This window comes from Solea senegalensis, linkage group LG21, assembly GCF_019176455.1.
Source record: "Solea senegalensis isolate Sse05_10M linkage group LG21, IFAPA_SoseM_1, whole genome shotgun sequence".
In the NCBI taxonomy this organism is placed as follows: domain Eukaryota; kingdom Metazoa; phylum Chordata; class Actinopteri; order Pleuronectiformes; family Soleidae; genus Solea; species Solea senegalensis.
The window spans coordinates 8830111-8850595 of NC_058040.1; the positions used below are offsets into that span (position 1 = coordinate 8830111).

Consider the following 20485-nt stretch of genomic DNA (forward strand, 5'->3'; position numbering starts at 1 on the left):
GCTGCCATTGCTTTGGTGAATGAGGAAGGAGGGGAGAGAAAGAAAGAGGGAGAGGGGGAGAGAGGGAGAAAACAGTAGCTGCCTCTGGAGGAAACAATTGTGAAGGGGCCTCATATCGGGAGGAAGGGAACTACGAGACTGGCACACAAGACGAGCAGCGGTCCAATGGCTCAGGCGGCTGCTAACGGTGTAGAGCAGGATTTGGCAAGCAAGAGGCTTCACTCAAGGTAGGAGCAAACAGACACTCACTGAGGGGTTCATCCTCCTCTGTAGCAGGTTTGGTAAGAATAATCGTTAAGAAGAAGAAGAAACAGGGAGCGGCTGAATGGCAGAGAAAGCAAACTATAAAATAAAAACCGTCGCTGTCAGCTAGGAGCTTTTTGGTCTTCGGTTAAAAGGAGGGGTCGAGTTCTGAGGCTGGGGGAAGCTGAGCAGCCAGGTTTCAGTGATTTTAAAAAAGCCTGTAGAGAGCGAACCTCGGCTGCAGCAGCAGCAGTAGCCAGGGTCCAGCTCCAAGCCCCATTCCTGGCTCGGGTCATTGAGCTGCTGCTGCTGAAAAAAATGAAAGCAGACTGAGAGGAGCCTTAAAGTCAAGACGTGGACACAGGAGAGAGAGAGACTGAACACAGGTTTAACACATGCACACACATGCACAGGCTCTGTGGCTCATGCGTTTGCATACTTTGATACAAAACAGTTATGAGTTGAACTGTTTGACAGTGACAGTGTCACATCACGACTGTGCCTCAAACCAAGGGGGCTCAAACTCAAATGGTCCACTGAGTGTCAATATTTGTTCAATATTCATGATGATATTTCACATATTTTCAAAATAAAAGTGTTTGTTTTGATGTGGAACGATTAATAGTTTACAATATGAACACATTTAAGATGCAAAAATTAATCTATTAATAAACACACATAAATAACTAAATATAACTTTATATTCAGTGGCGGGCCACATGGAATTGATTGGGGGGGGCATGTGGCAAGTTTGAGACCTCATTCTTAAAAAGTAGTGCGAGTTACACTATACTTATTATTATTGTTGTTGTTGTTGTTGTTATTATTATTGTTAAGGCTGAAACGGTTATCTTCTTTACTTTTCTCATATATTCCAGATACATCAACCACTGTGCTTTTTAAACTGAGATATGTAATACAGTTGCCGGTGATTATGATGAATTCAGATTAGTTGATCAGCATAAATGACAAAGCACAGATAGAGTGATTATAGATTGAGTTTTGTTCCTTTATGATACATAAAGAACCCTTTTGTTTTAATTTTAGTAAATTATATCACAATATGTATTGTTTTTCAATTATTGCTCAGCCCTGTTCCACTGTTCCATCTCTGTTTTGGGGACAGATTCACCTGTTGATTCACCTTTTGTGTATGTAGTATATGTATAAAATATTATATTACTAATCTCTTCTAACCGGGACACACACAATGATGACACATTGATCTGGGCTTTCCACAGTCAATTAAATCAGATATGACACTAATTGAATAGGCAAAGTCAAACCACACTGATGTGAACAGAGACTGTAGCTCTAACTGTGTTATATACTTTGAGCTAAGGCATGTCTGAAAATGATCCGTTATTAAACTAAATATATATTTAACAAAACAGAGTTTGAGACTGAATGGTAACTGCTGAGCTGGGAAGTGACATTCATAAACCATGCAAGGTTGTCATGTCCCACACGCACACTTGCAGCACAAAGATAAATACAGAGTGTGTCACAGTGCTGGTTATGGTCATGTGACCTTGTCTATGCTCTGTTATTGCTCTCCCTCTGTTTTACAAACACATGCAGTCATCACATGACCTTTTTGCAATGAGGGTGATGGATGTATACAGTTTATATTATATTTTCTGTCTTTGAAGTTCAAACTCTTCCTACTGCTATGTTGGGATGAAGTAACCCATGTGTTTATGTGAGGCTCTGCACGATCTGTGGCAACAGATTTAAACTAAATGGAAAAATGGGCCAATAAAGATTTTTTTTTTATCGATCTTACCTTTGGTTCCAGTCAGATGTTCATTCTGTACACTGAAAGAGAGTGTTTTATTTGGTATACTGCTTACATTGGATCAAGTCTCTACTTCTATGATATTATATAAACCAAATGATATAAAAGTGATACTTTAACTTAATTTTTCTAATGACATCACCCTGTTGTTTTCACGTTTGATAGCATTGGTTGTGAATCTGTTCAGGGAAACAGAATTAAGGGCAATAAAAATACAGTTTTACAAGAGAATCGGGAGACGCAGTGATTTGAAGGAGATGCAAGAGCAAGAGGAAAAAAAACATTCCTAGAGAGTTTCTCTTTGGTTTCCCTGACAACAAGCCATGGCACTCTGTAATTATGGCTGGCTTACCACTCGCTCAGCGCAGAGTTTCTTAGCTGAGCCAAGAAACATGGGAACTGTAGTGTCGAACCATGAATTTGCAAAATGGTTATATGGTTCCCATGTTTGATTATCAAAGCTGAAAGAGTCCCGTTTAATTCAAGCTGTCGCCAATTGAGTTCACTCTCTGTGCTGATTAAGCCTATCAGCTCTGTGCGACTCTGCGTTTCTTAGTATAGTGGTGTTTTGTTCTCTTGTCATCAGGCTATGTTATTGTACTGTGCACAGGAAGGGATTTTTTTTTTTTACATCATAACTGATAGACGCAAGGCGGAAGCAAACCAGCCTTTTTTGCGCTATAGTGAAGCAAGAAGGTGTCTGTCAAAAGTTTCAGAAGTGGATTTTTTTGCCAAACAAATGTTTTGGTAATAACTCAGAATACCACATGGGGGCGACAAGTGTTCTCCACTGGAACGATGTGAGTCAGATAATTCAGTGCTGTGATATTGATTTTTGGTATATATGGCTTTATTGATTGTCTTACTCCTCTAACCGTATCCATCAGTCATACACTATGGCACTTCATTTGTTAACTTTTAACTCTATTTAAATAGAAGTGCTACTTTAAAAAAAACAAAAAACAGATGCACAGTTACTCTAATACGTTCCATCTTTGCGAAGCAAAGCAGTTTATTGAAGAACTTGTTTAACTGTGGTGAAATGAAATGCAGTTGCAGTAAACATTTTGTGGTGGCTCAAGCATCAAACTGACATCAAACACAGACAAACACTGACTTGAAAAAAAACCCTTAGTTTTACAGTATTGTGACAAATTCTGATTGTTTGAATTTCTACCCTGAGAATGGTCAAGTCTAAAACATGGTGATGTTCAACTTACAACCAGCCCCCCCCCCCACCAACACTGGGAGACTGTCTCCCTTAGACCACAGGCAGGCTATTATGGGATGAGTGTCTCCCAAACAGACCAATTAGAATGGTAATCAGAGCACAGAGAGGCACACTGCACATATCCATTCTTCTGCCAACCACAAAGACGCTAGGACAGAAAGTCACTTTGTGAAAGTCATCTCATGGAGACTAATCTCTGTCTTGCCCATATCCTGAATTCCCTTTGTCTCAGTCTTTCATCCGTCTCCGTCTGTCAGTTTATCCTCAGCCAGGCCTCATGTCGTACTTTTTATTTACTGACTTTGATCAAGACGAGTGATGATACTGTACATATTTACCTCTGACTTTACAACTGCACTGCTATAGTTTTCATTAGCCATGTCGCCAGGCCTTCTTAAGTCCACACCCATTTTCCACAAGCTGTGAAAAGACCAAGTTTTACTATTAGGTGGTGGTTTATGGCGTCTCCATCTGCAGCTGCACATCTTCTCTTCTCTCCTCAGTGTCGTGCTTCCACAAGGGCATGCTTCCACCGATATAAGACTTTTGCATTGATTGGATAAATTATGTGTTTCTAGTGTTGTTGACATGTTGAATGATTTTCTCTTTTTGTTTTTACAGATGTAGTTTAGTCCATTGTTTAGTCTGCTGCTTCCATTCATTACTGCTGAGAGATTTCAGAGCTGCATATAATTTTTCTTTTGCCATGGTAGTTGCTGCAGTAAGGTTGTTTGTTTCATGCCAGAGGACATGACCTTGCACATTTTCATTGTCTGTTCTCTACATTGGTAACCAGCTCTATTCACTTTATGACTTTTGTTCTGTTGTTGCCAGACCTTCTAAAAGATTAGCCCCAGGGCTTGTTTCTATCACAACAGCAAGATTCACTTGCTGTTGTGATAGAGGCAGGTCATTGTTTGATTTCACCATTTGGAACCTGAATGTTTCAGATCTTTTGAGTTCAACTCCACTTAAAATTGAGCTGGTGTAGTTGTGTGTTTTTTTTTAAAATAAAGAACAGTAAAGATATTTGTATAGAAAAGGTTGTGCATCAGACATTTTGTTGTAAACGCCATGGTATTAAACCATTAAATTTGGGTTTTTTGTGATATACAGTAAAAATCTGAACAGTTTTATGGCACTATTGATTTGAATGTGTATTTATTAAGAAAATAGGGATAGTACACATTAATGAATTATTCCAAATGTGCCAGTAATGTACCATTTGCTAATTTCCATTTGTAGTCCCTGGACAGGTTGAACATCAGAATAACATCCCATACTGGCATTTCATTTGTTCCCCATCTCACTCAATTGTCAAGGGCGATATAAGATAAGGAAAAGCACAAAGGGTCAGTTATTGACCTTGTAACGTCTTTACCTGTGGTGGAGGAGCAGTAAACTGTTCACATAAGTCAAGGAAGAAAAGCACTGCTTGTGTAAATCATTAAATGGATAAGGGCTGAATTCCATTTAGCTGCTTTAGTTTATGTGTCCTGGAATTGTTCTTGCTGTCTCACGGTCACACTGTCATGGCTTACGGAGGACACTTGCTGCTATCCCTGCCTGCTGTGTCCAACGGCTAACTCTGGTATGGTATGGAGACAGTTATTTGTACTCATATGTGCATGTGAGAGGAAGGAGATGGGAACGTTGTCTGTCTACAAAGTTTCCAGGCACAATGTCTAAAGGGTAATTCTCCAAAACAAAGAGAATATAAATCACGTGTCAGCTAATGACCAAACAGTTTGTCATTTCAGTGTCCTAATTACCCCCAGAATCAAACCCAGAAAGCATGATGTTAAACCTTTTACTGTGATTTGTTTTTACTTGCGAGTGAAAAGTGGCACTTATGTAGCTAATTTAGCTGAGTGTTATTTTATGTCTTAAGGTTTTTATATAAATAACTTGAACATGAACTAAATTAGTGAGAATATTCCCGAAATGTTTTGAACAAATGCGGTGTTTTCATTTATAGCTCTACTTCCCCTTCGCTCATAGTCTTATTAGTCTTGGCTGGTGACCTAATGTTTCTGCTGGAGTCGGCAGATAGGTGGATTAGACTGGGCTGCTCACGCTGCTGTGTGGTCTCATTTTACGAGGTGCATGACACTGGATTAGCAACTCTCTACGTTGTCATCGGCGGTTGTCCTACTGCTTTCACTCAGTGTTCCCTATAGCTTATCCCTCTTTTTTTGAAAATGTGGCTCAACGATGATGACTCCTGTCGTAGATTTTTCTTTGACATGTTTTTGTGACGCACAACACATGGAACTGGAATCACGTTTTCATGTAATATTCTACAATTCCCTCATGGACGTCTCAACGTAGCGAGCAAAGAGTCCATCATCAGAGAGTTTCTGGAACATTCTTGAGAACTTGAAAAGCAGATGTGATTCTTGGCTGGTTCCAGACTTTGTGTCGAAACTTTCAGATGGAATATTTCCAATTTTGCAGGAATTTTACTGACTTTGTGGATTCTTTTGGACTTATTCAGTGGACAATATGGGCCTCATATGGACTTTATTTGGTAGCTGGTAATTCCTTTGGCTATATCACTGGCTGATAACAAGTCTTATGTATTGTGTTATCAGTGTACTGCCTGAGTGAACTGCAGTTGCTCTGTGAAGACTTAGTCGCGTTTCTGAGATTTGTTTTCAACATAGCCGCCCTCATGGCATCTGAGCATTGTCCTCTGACTGGGGCTGAGAGAGCCATGTGTAGACTGGTTCACCGTGGACCCCGGCCTCAAGCCATGCTCAAACCTTTACACCTGGAGCTTCAGGTGTACGTTGATAAAACGAGAACCAAGCAAAAGCACAGGTAGTGCGAGAACACTGGGTTATTTTTGTTACCTGTTTTTGCTTTATGGTTAGTTTTAAGCCACAATGATTTTGATACAGAGATGTTAAGAAAACTAGTGTATAAGACAACATTGGTAAAATAAATCATTTACAGTTGCAATAAATCTCTTTCACTTGAAGTGCCTGCCATTGTAATTGCACTCAAGTTTTTTGCAAACTAGAAGACAGAAGTAAATTGCCCAAAACAATTCAAACTTCACTATGGTATTGATTCACTGCTGCAGTTGTTTTGTTTGACTATTTTAAGAGGCCTTTAATAAAATTAATTGAATTCAAGGATAATCCTTGTTTACCTATTACTTCTAGTGCCTTATCTGGAATTTAGACCTGTAGCCACCTAGGCTGCTCTTCAATTTATCCTGGATTATGCAAATAATCTAGGACGTGTACTTTGCCATATCTATATATCAATATGGAAAAGAAGCATTTAATAATTCGGCACATGATTATTTTGTCCCTTGAATGTCAGCTCACATGATAGATGGTTTCTGATTGATTTGTGAACACACTATTCCATAGTAGCACATCGGTTTATTTCCTACATAGTATTGTTCAGGCGACTCACTATAGTTGTATTATAAGTCAGTTACAGCAAAAAAAAGGCACAAACAACAACTTGTGTGGGCAGTAACAAGTGCAATGTGTAACACCTTGTCAAGGTGCTCATCTTAGAGCTCAAAATCAGTTGCTAGGGCAACAATCCACATATCTGGCTACAGATCTTGTTGTCATGGAGACACTGACAAGTTGTTCCTTACTGTGAGAAGGAATTGCTTTGCCATACTACTGTACATTTACTTACTTTGATATATCTCATGTCTTAATGGCAATTGTTTCTGTTTTTTTGTATGTGTGTGAACATCTCTCTCTATAACATTCAGGATGGAGGCCTCTTGCTTGGAGTTGGCCTTGGAAGGAGAGCGGCTATGCAAGGCTGGAGACTTTAAAGGGGGAACAGCATTTTTTGAGGCAGCCGTCCAGGTCGGCACCGAAGACCTGAAGACCCTCAGTGCCATCTACAGCCAACTGGGCAATGCATACTTCTACCTCAAGGAGTATGGCAAAGCTCTAGAGTACCACAAGCATGACCTTACTTTGGCCAGGTAAGCTCTACACCCTTTGCTTGCTCCTTTACATAACAATGGTTTCAAGTTGCTAGTAATGGTTTTGAGCAATCAGAAGTTTTGTAAGTTTTCTGTGTTTGACAAAACTTGGAGAAAGAGATGTATTTATTTATTCTAGCAAAGCAATTCAGATAAAACCATACAAAATTTGGCATCCTGGATCTAAAATAGATCACAATGTAAATCAAATCGGTAGAATCTGATACCTGAAGGTGGGCTGACGACCTGTCCAGGGTATACGCTCAGTGCATTTTCATGCATTTTAGTCAGACTAAGACAACAATTTGTTTTTTCTTAATGTCATGTAAACATGTTAGTCTTACTAAAACCGAGCTAGTCTTAGTCTGACTAACATACCTGGATAATGCGATTCATAGTCTGACTACTTCTGCGCTCCGACTTGGTGTTCTTGGCATGCACTAAAATTTCCTCCCCAGTCTTTGACCTGGAAGTAGAAAGAGACCTTGTATAAACTGCAGTACTGTTGCCGGACCTCTCACCCAGTGTCAACTAGGACTGGCTACAGGGCCCTCCAGAAACCATCAAAGGTTTAGCAGTTTAATGATTAGATTTATTAAATAGTTCATTAAATAAATTACGCAGAATCATCTCATTTGTGTTTTTAATCATTTGGGCTATTAGATACTGTATGTCTGAAACCATAGATAAATCAACATTTTACCCTTTATAAAATGGCTGTAATCTTCTGGCTGCAAAATGAACACCTGTTGTGAAGCCTTGAGATTTGCAGTCACTGCCATGTATGTTTTTTTAAACTGGAAATTCACAGGCGTCAACTGCAACCAGGCACCTATTGGGCAATAATAGCTGTCAATCACACCCTGTCCAATCATATATGCTAAAAAGTCTTCTTTGAATCGGAATATCATTTACAAAATTGACATCATGGCTGCTGAGAAGACCTTAAACATAACTCCACAGGGAAAGGTTTAATGGCATTATAAATCAAGGCTTCCCCCCCATAGACGTCCCTTCAAACTGACTTTCATTTACTTGGTGCTGAGCTGTTTATTGGCATGCCAGAATATGCTCATGATTCATCTATGCGATATAAAGGTTGTGTTGGAGGAAAAGGAACAGATCATCATCTCCAACAGATTGTATATTCTTTGTCTGATGCGTAAGGATTGTCAGGGATTTTGAAGTTTCCATGAAAAGACAGGGAAGATTTTCATATAGTAAAAGTCGACAAGTACCGTCTTATTTAGCTTCAATGTGTAATCTGCTCCCCTGTGGTGACTTCAGCTGTTATTCAGCAGGGAAGTGATTAAAGACCCAGGGGAGAATTACCTTGTTACATTACAGTCTCACCAGGGCCACTGGGATCTGGTCCTGGGAAGTAAGCATCCAATTGAAAACATGCTATGCAACATCTCTCTTAATGGTTGTGATTTAACTAAATTTACCATCTGTCTTTGCTTTCTCAGAACTATTGGAGACAGGATTGGAGAAGGAAAAGCCAGTGGGAATCTTGGGAACACATTAAAAGTGTTGGGCCGCTTTGACGAGGCTGTTGTGTGCTGTCAAAGACACCTGGATATTTCTCAAGAGCAGGGCGATAAGGTAACATTCAGGTTCTGGAAAAAGTTGATATACATGATATATGTACACAGATCACGCTTTAAACACATTTTGTATCTTCTCTTTATTTCCTGGCTGTAGGTTGGAGAGGCCAGAGCACTGTACAACATAGGGAATGTGTTCCATGCGAAAGGCAAACAGCAGTTATGGGGCTGCACCCAGGAACCAGGGGATCTGCCTGCTGATGTCAGAGACACATTGCAAAGGGCTACCGGCTTTTATGAGTATGTACTGTACAGCTGTCTGTGGGTAAACCACACGCATGAATAGTGATTTGTTCTGCTTCTTTACCAGAAGATCTGCTCAGAGGGTGTTACTCTCTTACACTTTCACATTTTGAGAAACCCTTTTATTTGTTTCATATTTCGAGCGCAGTGGTAGAAAACAATTGAAAGTGATGGAAATGATTCACACTTGCAGTAAATAAATTACTTTGTAATTATATTATTATTATTATTATTATTATTATTATTATTAATAATAATAATAATAATAATAATAATAATAATAATAAATATTATCTCCTGTAAGAAATAAAACAAAAGTATATGTATTAATCTCTAATTTCAGCATCGATACATTTGTTAACTAGATCCCTAAATAATTATACACTTGTATATTTGTGCTCAGAATCGGCTTCAATGCTGTTTGCATGCTGCTGCTAAAGTGATGTGTTTGTTCCTTTTTGTAGGATGAACTTGTGTTTGGTGAAAGAACTGGGGGACCGAGCTGCTCAGGGAAGAGCATATGGAAACCTGGGGAACACACACTATCTGCTGGGAAACTTTGTTGAAGCAATCAAGTTTCACCGGCAGGTGAGGAAGTTTAATAAACACATTTCCTGTGCTGTTGTGCCAGAACAGAAAAGGGACCTCGCCTCAGGGTAGCTGCCACCTTGCTGCTGTTCAGTGTGACTTTGTATGTGGCCTTGATATTGTCTGCACCAAACTGGCCACAGAGCAGACTTGACCTGAATGGAATTACAAGTCAAAGAATAAAAACAGTATTTTCTGTTATTTAAGTGGATGATGATGATCCATCTCGCCATTGTACCAAAACCCTCTGTGCAGCAGTTGAATAGAGAAAAAAAAGGGAAGGAAATTGGTTTCTTGGTCAGTCAGTGGTAAGTATGGCTTCAGGCTCACTTTCCCTGTGTTTCTTTTCACTTTTCTGTGTAAACCGCTTGTTCCTTCATGGGAGAACCTGGTCTCTCCTCTTTTATCTTATCACATATCTACCAGTATCTATTACAAAGGGAACTGCGGCCGAATCCGCCACTGCTACAACAGTGAAGGAGCTGTTGGAGCAGTGGCAGATCAAATCAGCGCCTCCACTCATGACATGATGGGCTCAATTGAGCGTGAACTTGTGTAACAGCCACTGTTGCTCTAGAAAACTGCTCAAGAAGGGTAAAATACCATGGCAATTTGGCTGAATGTATTTGTGTGAGATTAAGAAGCGCAATGTAGTGCATTATTGGTTTGATTTATGTCATTCACAGAGATTATCCATTGCCAAAGAATTTGGGGACAAGGCGGCAGAGCGGCGAGCCTACAGTAACCTAGGAAATGCTCTCATATTCCTGGGCCAGTTCAACACAGCCACGGAGTACTACAGGTGAGGGTAGTCTGACATCTAGTGGAGGCAAGATGTAAAGACACAATATCTGAAAAATGTCACTGAAGTACAAGTTCAATAATTTACCCTGGTCCAAAAACTGCGATGTAACTCCCTGCATTTTTTCCTTTACCCACTATCTTCATTCCTTTTTCTCTTTTCTTTAGGAAAACCCTGCAGCTGTCAAAGCAGCTGAGGGACCAGGTGATGGAGGCTCAGGCCTGTTACAGCCTCGGAAACACCTACACTCTTTTGCAGCAGTACGAGAGGGCCATAGACTACCACCTGAAACACCTGTATATTGCCCACGAGCTTACTGACAGGTAGAGAGTAATTAAACAGTATCTAGGGCAAACATGCGTACGCTACTGAATCATTTTTTATGGTTTTACATTTGTGCTCATGTTCATGCCCTAATAGGGTCGGTGAGGGCCGTGCTTGCTGGAGTCTGGGAAACGCGTACGTGTCTTTAGGAAACCACAAACAAGCTCTACACTATGCCCGAAAGCACCTGGACATCTCGAAAGAAGTGTGTTGTGTTTTCATAAACAGTCATTCTAAACAAATACATGCGCAAAATCACATTTGATAAAGAGTCTTTTTGCATTTTACCTAATTTATTTGCCTGTCTCTTATTGTTTTCCTTAGATTGGAGACAGGAATGGGGAACTGACGGCCAGAATGAACGTGGAGCAGCTAATGGAGGTTCTCGGGGTCAATGAGAGCGACCTCTCGCCATCCAGTTCAGAGTTTGAAATGCAAGGTGAGAGCTGCATGAAGCGGTTGATATTGTGATATTAATGGTACTTTTTCTGTTATTTATCGACAGAGCCAGGCAAGTTTTTTTGCTCTTAAAACTATATTTATATTTTATGCATAGACTTTAGAGTGGTAATTGTTGTCTTTGTGTGAATCTTAGCAAGAAAGCAAACATTTTGTACAAAAAGTGAGTTAATTATGAGTTTTTTTAAATTATATTTTAATTTTAGTATCGGTGTGTGAGGCTATCTTAAAGGAATTATAAATAAATCAGTAATTAAAATAGGATAGAAGTTAAATAGTAGTATAATAGTGTATACAGTGGCAAATGCGAACCTAAATAAACTTCAACCCAGGTGAGATTTTTTGAATTAATAAGTCACATTGTTATTAATCACCTTAAAACTACTGATAATAGGTATATAATTTTTCTCTTATCATTCCTGTTGTTATGTGTGGGCTTGTTTCTGTTTGTGTACATACAGTAAGTAGGTCATGTAAACAAATCTTAAGGTGAGGTAGACATTACAGATAAACAGAAAAAGGATGTGTAACTACAAACAAGACAGAATTTCTTGTTTTAGCCCCACCCTCAGGAAGAAGACTTGTTTCTAAAACAACATAATAAAGAGGATTCTCACAGATTTCCATCACTCACTCGCTCATCTTCTACTGCTTTATTCTCCTAGCCGACAGATTTACATCACATTGTCCACGTATATCATTGAGGATATTTGAAGAGTCACACAATGAAGTGTGGAACACCTGTGCAGTCTTTATCTTTGCAATCAGTCTGGCTTTTGTGTGACTTTTACTTTTGTGAACTCTTCTCCTGGCAGAAAACTCGCACCCATGTCCTACATTTCACTCTCTGGTGCAGAGCTGGCAGAGAGACCCTTATTCACGCTGTGAACCTCATAGCCTCAGTGAACTTAATGGGACCACTGCGACAGGCTGCAGCAAAAAAAAAAACAGCACCAAAGAGCTCCTTGTATGCTTGAAGCAGCTCATGTAGAGTAAAACTGTGGGTGTTACTATATTTGTGGGTGACGGTGGATCAATGAGTGAGTCGTCTTTCAAGTGGAAGGTTGTGGGTTTGATTCCCGGCTCTGCTACTTTACATGCTGATGTGTCCCTCTGACACGTAGGTATGAATGTTGTGTGATGGAAAAGGTGCTGCACATATAGTAGATCCACTGTATGAATGTGCGAATGTCTAGACAAGACTAGGAAAGTGCTGCATAAATACAGACTATTTATATCTCATGGTTATGTTCGCTTACTCATCTCTTCTTTATCTGTAGGAGCAAGGCCCAAATTCACCAAGATAAACAGCATGGACAGCGTAGAACTGTGGAAGTACTCTTCGGACAAGGTGATCTCTCTTTCCCATACTGGACTCCGGAGAGCATGGCTAACAAATGTGATTCAAACGCATCGATCAATCCCTCACTAAGAGTCATGTTTTGTTTTTGTTTTTAAATGCAGAATGGTGAGAACCAAGAAAACAACCTGGAAAGTATATCCAGGAGATCCAAGAGTCAGCTGTCACAGCCTGGTAAAAGGAAAGGCTATCCCGACAGTCAGTCATCAGATGAGAGGCCGTGGTTGGACTCTCCAGTGGACACTGATGACATCACTGTGCAGGTCCCGCCTCCAGTGCCAGTGAGTGGCTTTTTTTTGTCCTGGCTTGTCTTTTTAGCTTTTGCAATGATCCACTTTGTCAATATATCATGCCATGTATAAGGCTAGTTTCCCCTGTTTCTCGTCTTTATGCTAAGGTACGCTAACCCAACCAACTCATCTCGGTAGCTTCATGTTCACCACACAGGAGAGTTGTCTCCTCATCTAAGTCATTTCCCAAAAGTTCAGCCATTGCTTTAAAGATAAGCTATCTTTAAACAGCTGTTTAAATGCACTTTTGTAAGTCGCTTTGGATAAAAGCGTCTGCTAAATGACATGTAATGTAATGTAATAAGCTATATATAGCCTTGTAACTATCAGGACACACAAGCTCTTGAAAATTATGTACAAACAACATCAAAACAAACAGTATCCTTTTGAATGTTATATAATAACTAAAATGACTGAAAAAAGTGCAGTAAAATGAAATATCATTGGTATTTTCCTGCCACTGAAGAAAACATTGCTCGCACTCTGAATACAGTTCCATGACTTGGACTTTTTCACCTCTTCTCTTCATCTCATCATCTCATGTTCAAACATGTCTTTAGGGCTTCTGCTTTAAGAAATGATGAGCAGAATTAGGCAGGGATTAAATTAGGAGCATTACTTTTTAATTTCCCACGAGCTCATACCAAAAGATGTCAGATGTCGGCTTTGCAGGTATCTTCTCATTAAATGCCAACAGTGAGCCGTTTGCTGTGAACTCGATTCCTGGCGCAGATGTCACTTCACAGCTGCCGTTGTGGCACTTAATCACGCCCCGTTTCTGTGACAATGCTAATTGTTGTAATCAGGATGCTGCTCTTTCAGAAACCAGAGGAGATTACTGGTGTGCATGATGGCCGGTCATCACAGCAGAGTGGAAATAGCAACCAAAATGAAATGCTGCTAATCGGTGACGATTGGTCTTTAAATCCCACTTGTGGCTCTGTGAACTTGAGCTGTTCTTCTCTTCTGTATAGAAGAAAAAAAGATACAGTACCTTAACTTTGTGAAGTTTGTTGAACCTTTTGAAGAATCTATGGTTTGAAGATAATATTTGAAACTTAGTTGAGCCTTAAAAGCTGTGCAGTGTGTTCTTTTAAATATGAACAAGTGTCTGTTACATGCAATCCATTGTCAAATGAGTTCACGCAGTGCGGGTTAAGTCTATCCACACGACTCCCTTTGTGTTTCTCAGTGTGGCAATTTTTAGTTTTTATGTCTGTGGTGACATTGCCACACTGCACACAAAGTGACAAAGAAACAAATAGCACGAGTAAAGCGAGACGGCTTCATATATCGGCACTATGGCTGAAAACCCCCCAACAACTGCCCTAAAAAAGTCTCAGCCGTGGATTCTACTCCTTAAAAAGTAGAACTTTACGATCATAGTTTTTTACCACAATCGCGATTTTAGCTTCTCATTCAGTACTGAAAAATGCATGCTCCCCTAATCTGCCTGACTACACAGTAACAGTAAAAGACAGATACACAACAGAAATGCTGTTGAAAAGTTTTTTGCAAAGAAGACAGCTCTGTTTCTCTCTCTCTTTCTTAGTCTGTGTTTTTTTGGCGATAGAGGTTCCTCACTGAAGCTTTAAAGGATCTCTGATTTGAAAATCATTAAGTTCAACATCAGTAAACTATTTTAATAGCATTAAAAAAAAGCACTGCCAACAAACCTTAATTTCATGGTCGTCATCAGCCAAATAAAGTCACAATTTGATTGTTTTTAGGACAGATGTAGGTAGAGCTAGGTCACACACACACACACACACACACACTCAAGTTGATTTCCCTACTTTGTGTCCTTCTCTGTCTGTCCCTCCCTCCTCATCACGTGTTTCTCTCTCCCTTGTTCTCTACCTTTGGCCTACTATAATTGGACAATACATAGAGGGAAGTGAGGGGAGACCCATGCAGATCAGGGGGGGTCAACAAGGACATGGGGAGGAAACTGCTGTAAGTCACACCTGATTAGTGTGCACAGAGCAAGTAAATAACAACTGCGGGGAGGACTTTGTAATGTGACCGGCATCATCTCTGCTCACTGCCAGTGCTGGCATGCAATTTGCTCATAGATGTGCCCATCTCTCGCTCCCTCCCCCCTTTTGCCCCCCAGTTCTCCCTCTCTCCTGATAATGTGACCTTGATCACAGAACTGCTGTCCTCCTCGCAGGCTCAGCCCCCTCTCCTTTGCTTCCCATAATGAGTTGTTTTCCCACAGTGAATGAACAGGACAAAAATGGCCTGTAGGAAAGAGAGAGAGAGAGTGAGAGGGGAGAGAAAACGGAGAGATGCAGGAGGAGTGCAAATTTTAGGGAGGGTGTTGAGTATAGCAAATGAGCAAAGCGAGAGGGGGAGAAAGAGAGAGAGAGAGAGAGCAATGTAAAGTAGGGGGAGAAGTAGGTATGAGCGAGATGTGTGGACAGAGCAAAGAGGAAAGAGAGCTCAGACAGCAATGAGAGTGAGATAAGAGAGAGAGAGGGGGGAGTCGACCAGATAGAGGACAAAAAAGACGTGGTGCTGGTAAGATGATTCAATTGTGTTTCACAGCTCTTATACCATCATGGTACGAAGAAAACCAGACTTTCTCTAGATCACCGACACATGGAAATGTATACTTGCACCCTCTGTGTTCATTCTGTAATACTCACTCTTTTATTACTTGTTTTTTTAATGGTGATTTTCTTATTCAAGTCTTTCAGTAGAGCATCTTATTACAGTGTTGGTTGAAAACAAGAGTCGGCTGACACAAGGCAAAGTGAGGGCTGGTTTTAAATATGTGTCAATTGTCTGTGCAAGTTATAATCGCGGCACTGTTGACACTTCAGTGATATTGTTAGAGTGGTGTCAGGACTCTGTCTGTCTGTCTGCTTCTGTTCACCTGTTTTTGTTCATGTTCAGGTGAGACAAAGTCTTACAGTTGCAGTTACTTTGCATATTGTTCATTTTTGCTGCAGGACCCACATGATGATCTGTAATATGCTAAATTGGGGTTCCCTCTTGTTTGTTTCAGTGGACTGAAGTTTAATGGAATCGCATTACATTACATTACATGTCATTTAGCAGACATGCCAAAGCGACTTACAATGGAATTGAGTACAGTCAGCGAGGGGTGGAATCGAACTTGCGACCATGATGTTTTTCGCACATAGGGTACCGGTCTTAACCACTGAGCCACGCCACACCCCATAATATGACATGTAGCGCAATAAAAGTAATCATAATAGTATATTGAGAAAACTTTTTTTTAAGGATGTTGATTGAATCTCAGAAACACATTCTATCAAATTATTGATTTTGAAAATTATACATTAAGTTTAGTCCTTAATGCTTAATTATTTTATTACCTGGGAAAATAATTTTAAGATTTTAGCAGTTAATTTTAGGCTTTGCAAATTTGCAAAATTTCGGCACTTGCCCAGATATGAGTGAACCGGCTTCGTGGAACGGACCCCAGGAATTTAAGCAAAGCCTTTGAGGAGATATAATCCCTCCTTCTGTTGTTATTCTATTCAAGGCGCAGCAGCTTGTTTTTATGTTGTATTGCTTTGCTTTTATCTGATCTAAATTCCTTTTGTTGGCAGTTTTTTGTCCATGCCTGCCATATTATTGCAGCCTGACTTGAGTTTTCCAGCAGCGCTGGTCAAACATTATAAATTCCTCCTCCTGCTTTTCCAGCTTGTGTATTTGTAACTAAAACATTTCCCTCCCTACACACGTCTACTCCACTCGCACAGCTTCAACGCGAGAACTGGAGAGTAACATTGGGTGTGAGGTCATTATTACAAACAGTGGATGGAAGTCAGGGGGTTTGGCTGTCCAGGGAGTGAATCATTGATCAGCTGATCATTGATTACAGTTACATGTGCATTTCCAGCAGTGCCCAATGATCTGAAACAAGCAGATCATCCTTCTCATTTTAAGCTTTACGTACTATATTTATGTAAAAAAAATCATGTGCATAATGTTAGTGCCTCAAAACAGCTACAACTAATTAAATTAGTTTTTTTTAAGGATAAAACCGTGTGGACTATTTCAGGTGCTTGGAAATGGGTGGTTGGTCTTTTTCACACATTTGTCTTATACATCATGATATTGTCCCAGTTTCAGTATCTAGGCCAAGATTGTCTCTCCTCAAAGGCCGTCCCTTGTGAGGTAATCACCTCCACAAGCTGGTCATCTTGATAATCCTCATTATGCAGCTCCTAATGGTAATGAGTTTAATCATTTCACCTACAGATTGTGTTTCTTTGATCCAAGGACCAGTTCATCTTAATTAAATAGTCCAATAAAACCTGGGTGAACTATGTCCTCGTAGCGATTACTCACGTCTGAGCTGCATATTTATTATGAGAGAGAAAAAAAAACAGTGGAAGTATGTAAACACATGAGGGTTTTACTATTTGATTTTTCTTTTTCTTTTTGTTTCAGAAGCTGGGCAGTGACCCATCCGATGAAGACTGTTTTTTTGACCTCCTCAGCAAGTTCCAGAGCAGCCGCATGGATGACCAGCGCTGCCATTTTGATGATGCGGACGGAGACCAAGGAGAAGATGCCGCGAACTCTGTGGCTCCTCTGAATGAGATGTTAGGTCAGTGGGTCTTCACGAAACATCATGACAAGTCTTAACTTTTAGGCGTGTACAACTGAAACCAATTCCTGCAAACCATCGAACACATATTCGCTCTCCTGTCTTAGATCCTGCAATCACCACTTCCCCTCAGACTGAGGAGCTTTTTGATTTGATTGCCAGCTCTCAGAGCCGCCGCCTTGATGACCAGAGGGTTAATGTTGGTAACCTTCCAGGCCTGCGGATCACTCACAACAATCTAGGTCACCTGGTGGGTGAGGGAGATCATCAGGAGCCCAGTGATGACTTCTTTAACATGCTCATCAAGTGCCAGGTATGAAGACCATTCTCATACGACAGCCACTGCATTTGCCTTACATAAAGTGGCTTGTCATCAAGAAATGGGGAGTTTCAGCAAATAATACTTTTTCACTCTTTCTTAACGACAGTCCTCCAGGATTGATGATCAGCGGTGCTCCCCGCCGGAAGCTGGCCCCCACGCCCCCACAGTGCCTGATGAAGACTTCTTCAGTCTAATCCAGCGGGTGCAGGCCAAGCGAATGGACGAGCAGCGTGTCCACCTGCCCACGGAGGACCAAGACGATGAAGAGTCCTCTGATCCAGAGCCACCTGGTGGATTTTCCAGCTAGGACTTGGTGAATGACACTGCACTTCACGGCAAACAAACAAAAAAATCAAAAGGAGAAGAAATGAAAGAGGGAGGAGCCAACATTAAAAAAACAAACAAAAAAAAAACAGCACAAGGCTGAACCAACACATAACAAGACAAATTCTATGTGCAATAGTTGGTGCTCTATAAAATGTTGGTCTGTGTATTCTTTTAAAATGCGTGTAAATGTAACGGGAATTGAGCAGAATTTAAGCTTTTTTTGGTTAAAGAAAGAAGGAGAAACGCAGCAAGAGAACTCGGTCGATGAACTCATTCTAATGCCTTAATCAGCATTTCTCAGACTCCAGATTGTATTCGCTTGTGTCAGATGTGGTTTCTAGAAGCATACGATGGCTAATGATTAACGCAGAGCTTTGTCACTCGAGTCATGGAAATCACAAAGATTTAATGACGGGAATGGAGTTGGTGTAAACAAAGAAAGGAGATCAGAGAGGGAGCGAGAGAAACTATAGATTTGCACTGAAAAAAAATCTAAAGTGGGTCAGTGTAGATAGCCTCGATCGTTCAATGTTTGTGGTTCCCATTGCTCATAGAGAAGTGGTGTTATTTGTGCAGTCACAGTATTGGGCATGGCCTTTCAGTGTTCATCAGGCTGCTTCAGACAGTGTAAACACTACTGAGAACCACATTTGTTTTTCTGACCAAGTATGATTCCAATCAAAAGACTGACTGTGACAAACTTTTCACACATAACTGTTGTTTGTGTGGATTTATGCATTCAAAAAAAAAATAAAAATAAAAAATGCACCAGTAAATGCAGTAACTTGAGGTTTGCAAAAATGATAAAATAGCTGTTTATTTTATAGATGTAAGAGTACTATTTCTGCTTGTCTTTTTAAAGTGATGCTCTCTGCTGCCCATCTAATAACAGACTACTACTTACTGCCATTATTATTAACTTACTTAAAAAAATAAACAAGAAAATGGAGAAAGTGGGTGCTTCAAGCTTTGAGTCTAATACCATGAACAATATTGTGGGTTTTGTGGTGCTGGTACAGTGCCTCCCTGTGGTCAAAACCCTGTATTACCTCTGTGAGATACAGAGTGCCGTCAGGTTGTGGATAAATGTGATTCCCATCCTGAATATTTGTATGACCATGTTGTAATTGTGTTATTCTGCTCCAAACGCTCCTCTTGTTTCAGCAGCAGAGTTTTGGTGTAGTTTGGGTTTGCTGCACAAAGCAAAAAAACAAAAACAAAAAAAATTACCTTTGGGCTATTTTTTTTTATTCAGAATTAGTGCTTACCTCATTTTTGTACCTCAGACCTTATAGGAATCTTAGAAAGACTGATTTCTGAAACCGGATGGATCACAGTGTAGATCATACTGGTTCTGTTTTTAAGTCATCTCTCTTCTATTAAAACAAACACATTGGGAGCAACATTAGATATTTTCTTTGTTCAGTATTTTGTGAATTAACATTTATAAAAAAAAAAGAAAGTATGTGGTACGCGTTTTTCTCTGCCATAATTTGTACATATAAATATTTTGTATTTATGTTCCATTTAAAGACATGAATATGTCCCTTCATGCTTTTAATAAAATGTTTCAGTTGTTTTTCTTTGGGCTGTTTTTGGATACATGTCAGGCTTTTTACACATAAGTTTAACGTAACGCTGACCTCTGTAGTGCAGAATTTCATTTGTGAAATTAGCAAATAAATTCAGCCTCAATGAATGGATTGGATTTCTCAAGCCCATTCTTTAGAGAGGAACGAAGCACAAAGGGAAAAATAAGAAAAACTTGATTTTCAACATCCAGTTGATGTGAAGAATGTGTTACCCTGTGATGACATCTACTCCCATGCCATTACACAATATTTACAAAGGTTCGTGTCTGTTGTTATGGCAGATTATCATTCTCTTTTTGATCAAATCCTCATAAACAAGATCCTATGAATGTCACGTACACTTTCCCATAAAATTAAAGCATTAAAACATTGTCAGATTACCTCACACAATGTTGATAAAGTTTATCCGCTCCACATGACTATTTCTCAGAATAACGGTGTTTGTCTTGAAGTTCATTTAATGTCAAGACGGATGGAGGCAACAGCAGTATTGTGAAAGTAAAACTAGGTTGGAGTGTGACTGAAAATGCAAAGAAGCAGCCAGGAAAAGTGTCTGGAAGTGAAACTCTACTACTTGGAAACCTGGACATTCAGCAATTTGAATAGATAAATGCTTTCAGTCAGGTTTGACAAAGAGCCAGACTGAACACTGTAAATCATGAAATTAAAACCTGATCCTGAACACTGTCCCTCTGCCTCTAATTTCAGCCCTGCTCCCCGTCATTCATCTTTCACTCCCTC

The 20485-nt window shown here is 40.0% G+C and overlaps 1 protein-coding gene across 3 annotated transcripts; it reads left to right on the forward strand.

The window, feature by feature from the left end:
* On the forward strand, positions 1-20426 carry gpsm1b (G protein signaling modulator 1b). Of its 3 annotated transcripts, none has more exons than XM_044012040.1 (14): positions 1-227; positions 7018-7239; positions 8709-8844; positions 8944-9086; positions 9554-9677; positions 10364-10479; positions 10647-10802; positions 10900-11008; positions 11128-11242; positions 12543-12613; positions 12727-12903; positions 17344-17503; positions 17611-17816; positions 17932-20426. In XM_044012040.1, the coding sequence occupies exons 1-14, from the start codon at positions 166-168 to the stop codon at positions 18130-18132; spliced, it is 1998 nt and encodes a 665-aa protein (XP_043867975.1). In that variant the 5' UTR covers positions 1-165; the 3' UTR covers positions 18133-20426. The 3 variants fall into 3 exon arrangements, with proteins under 3 accessions (XP_043867975.1, XP_043867976.1, XP_043867973.1); XM_044012041.1 differs by lacking the exon at positions 1-227 and adding an exon at positions 4716-4863; XM_044012038.1 differs by lacking the exon at positions 1-227 and adding an exon at positions 5387-6095.
* Positions 20427-20485: the final 59 nt, after the last annotated feature.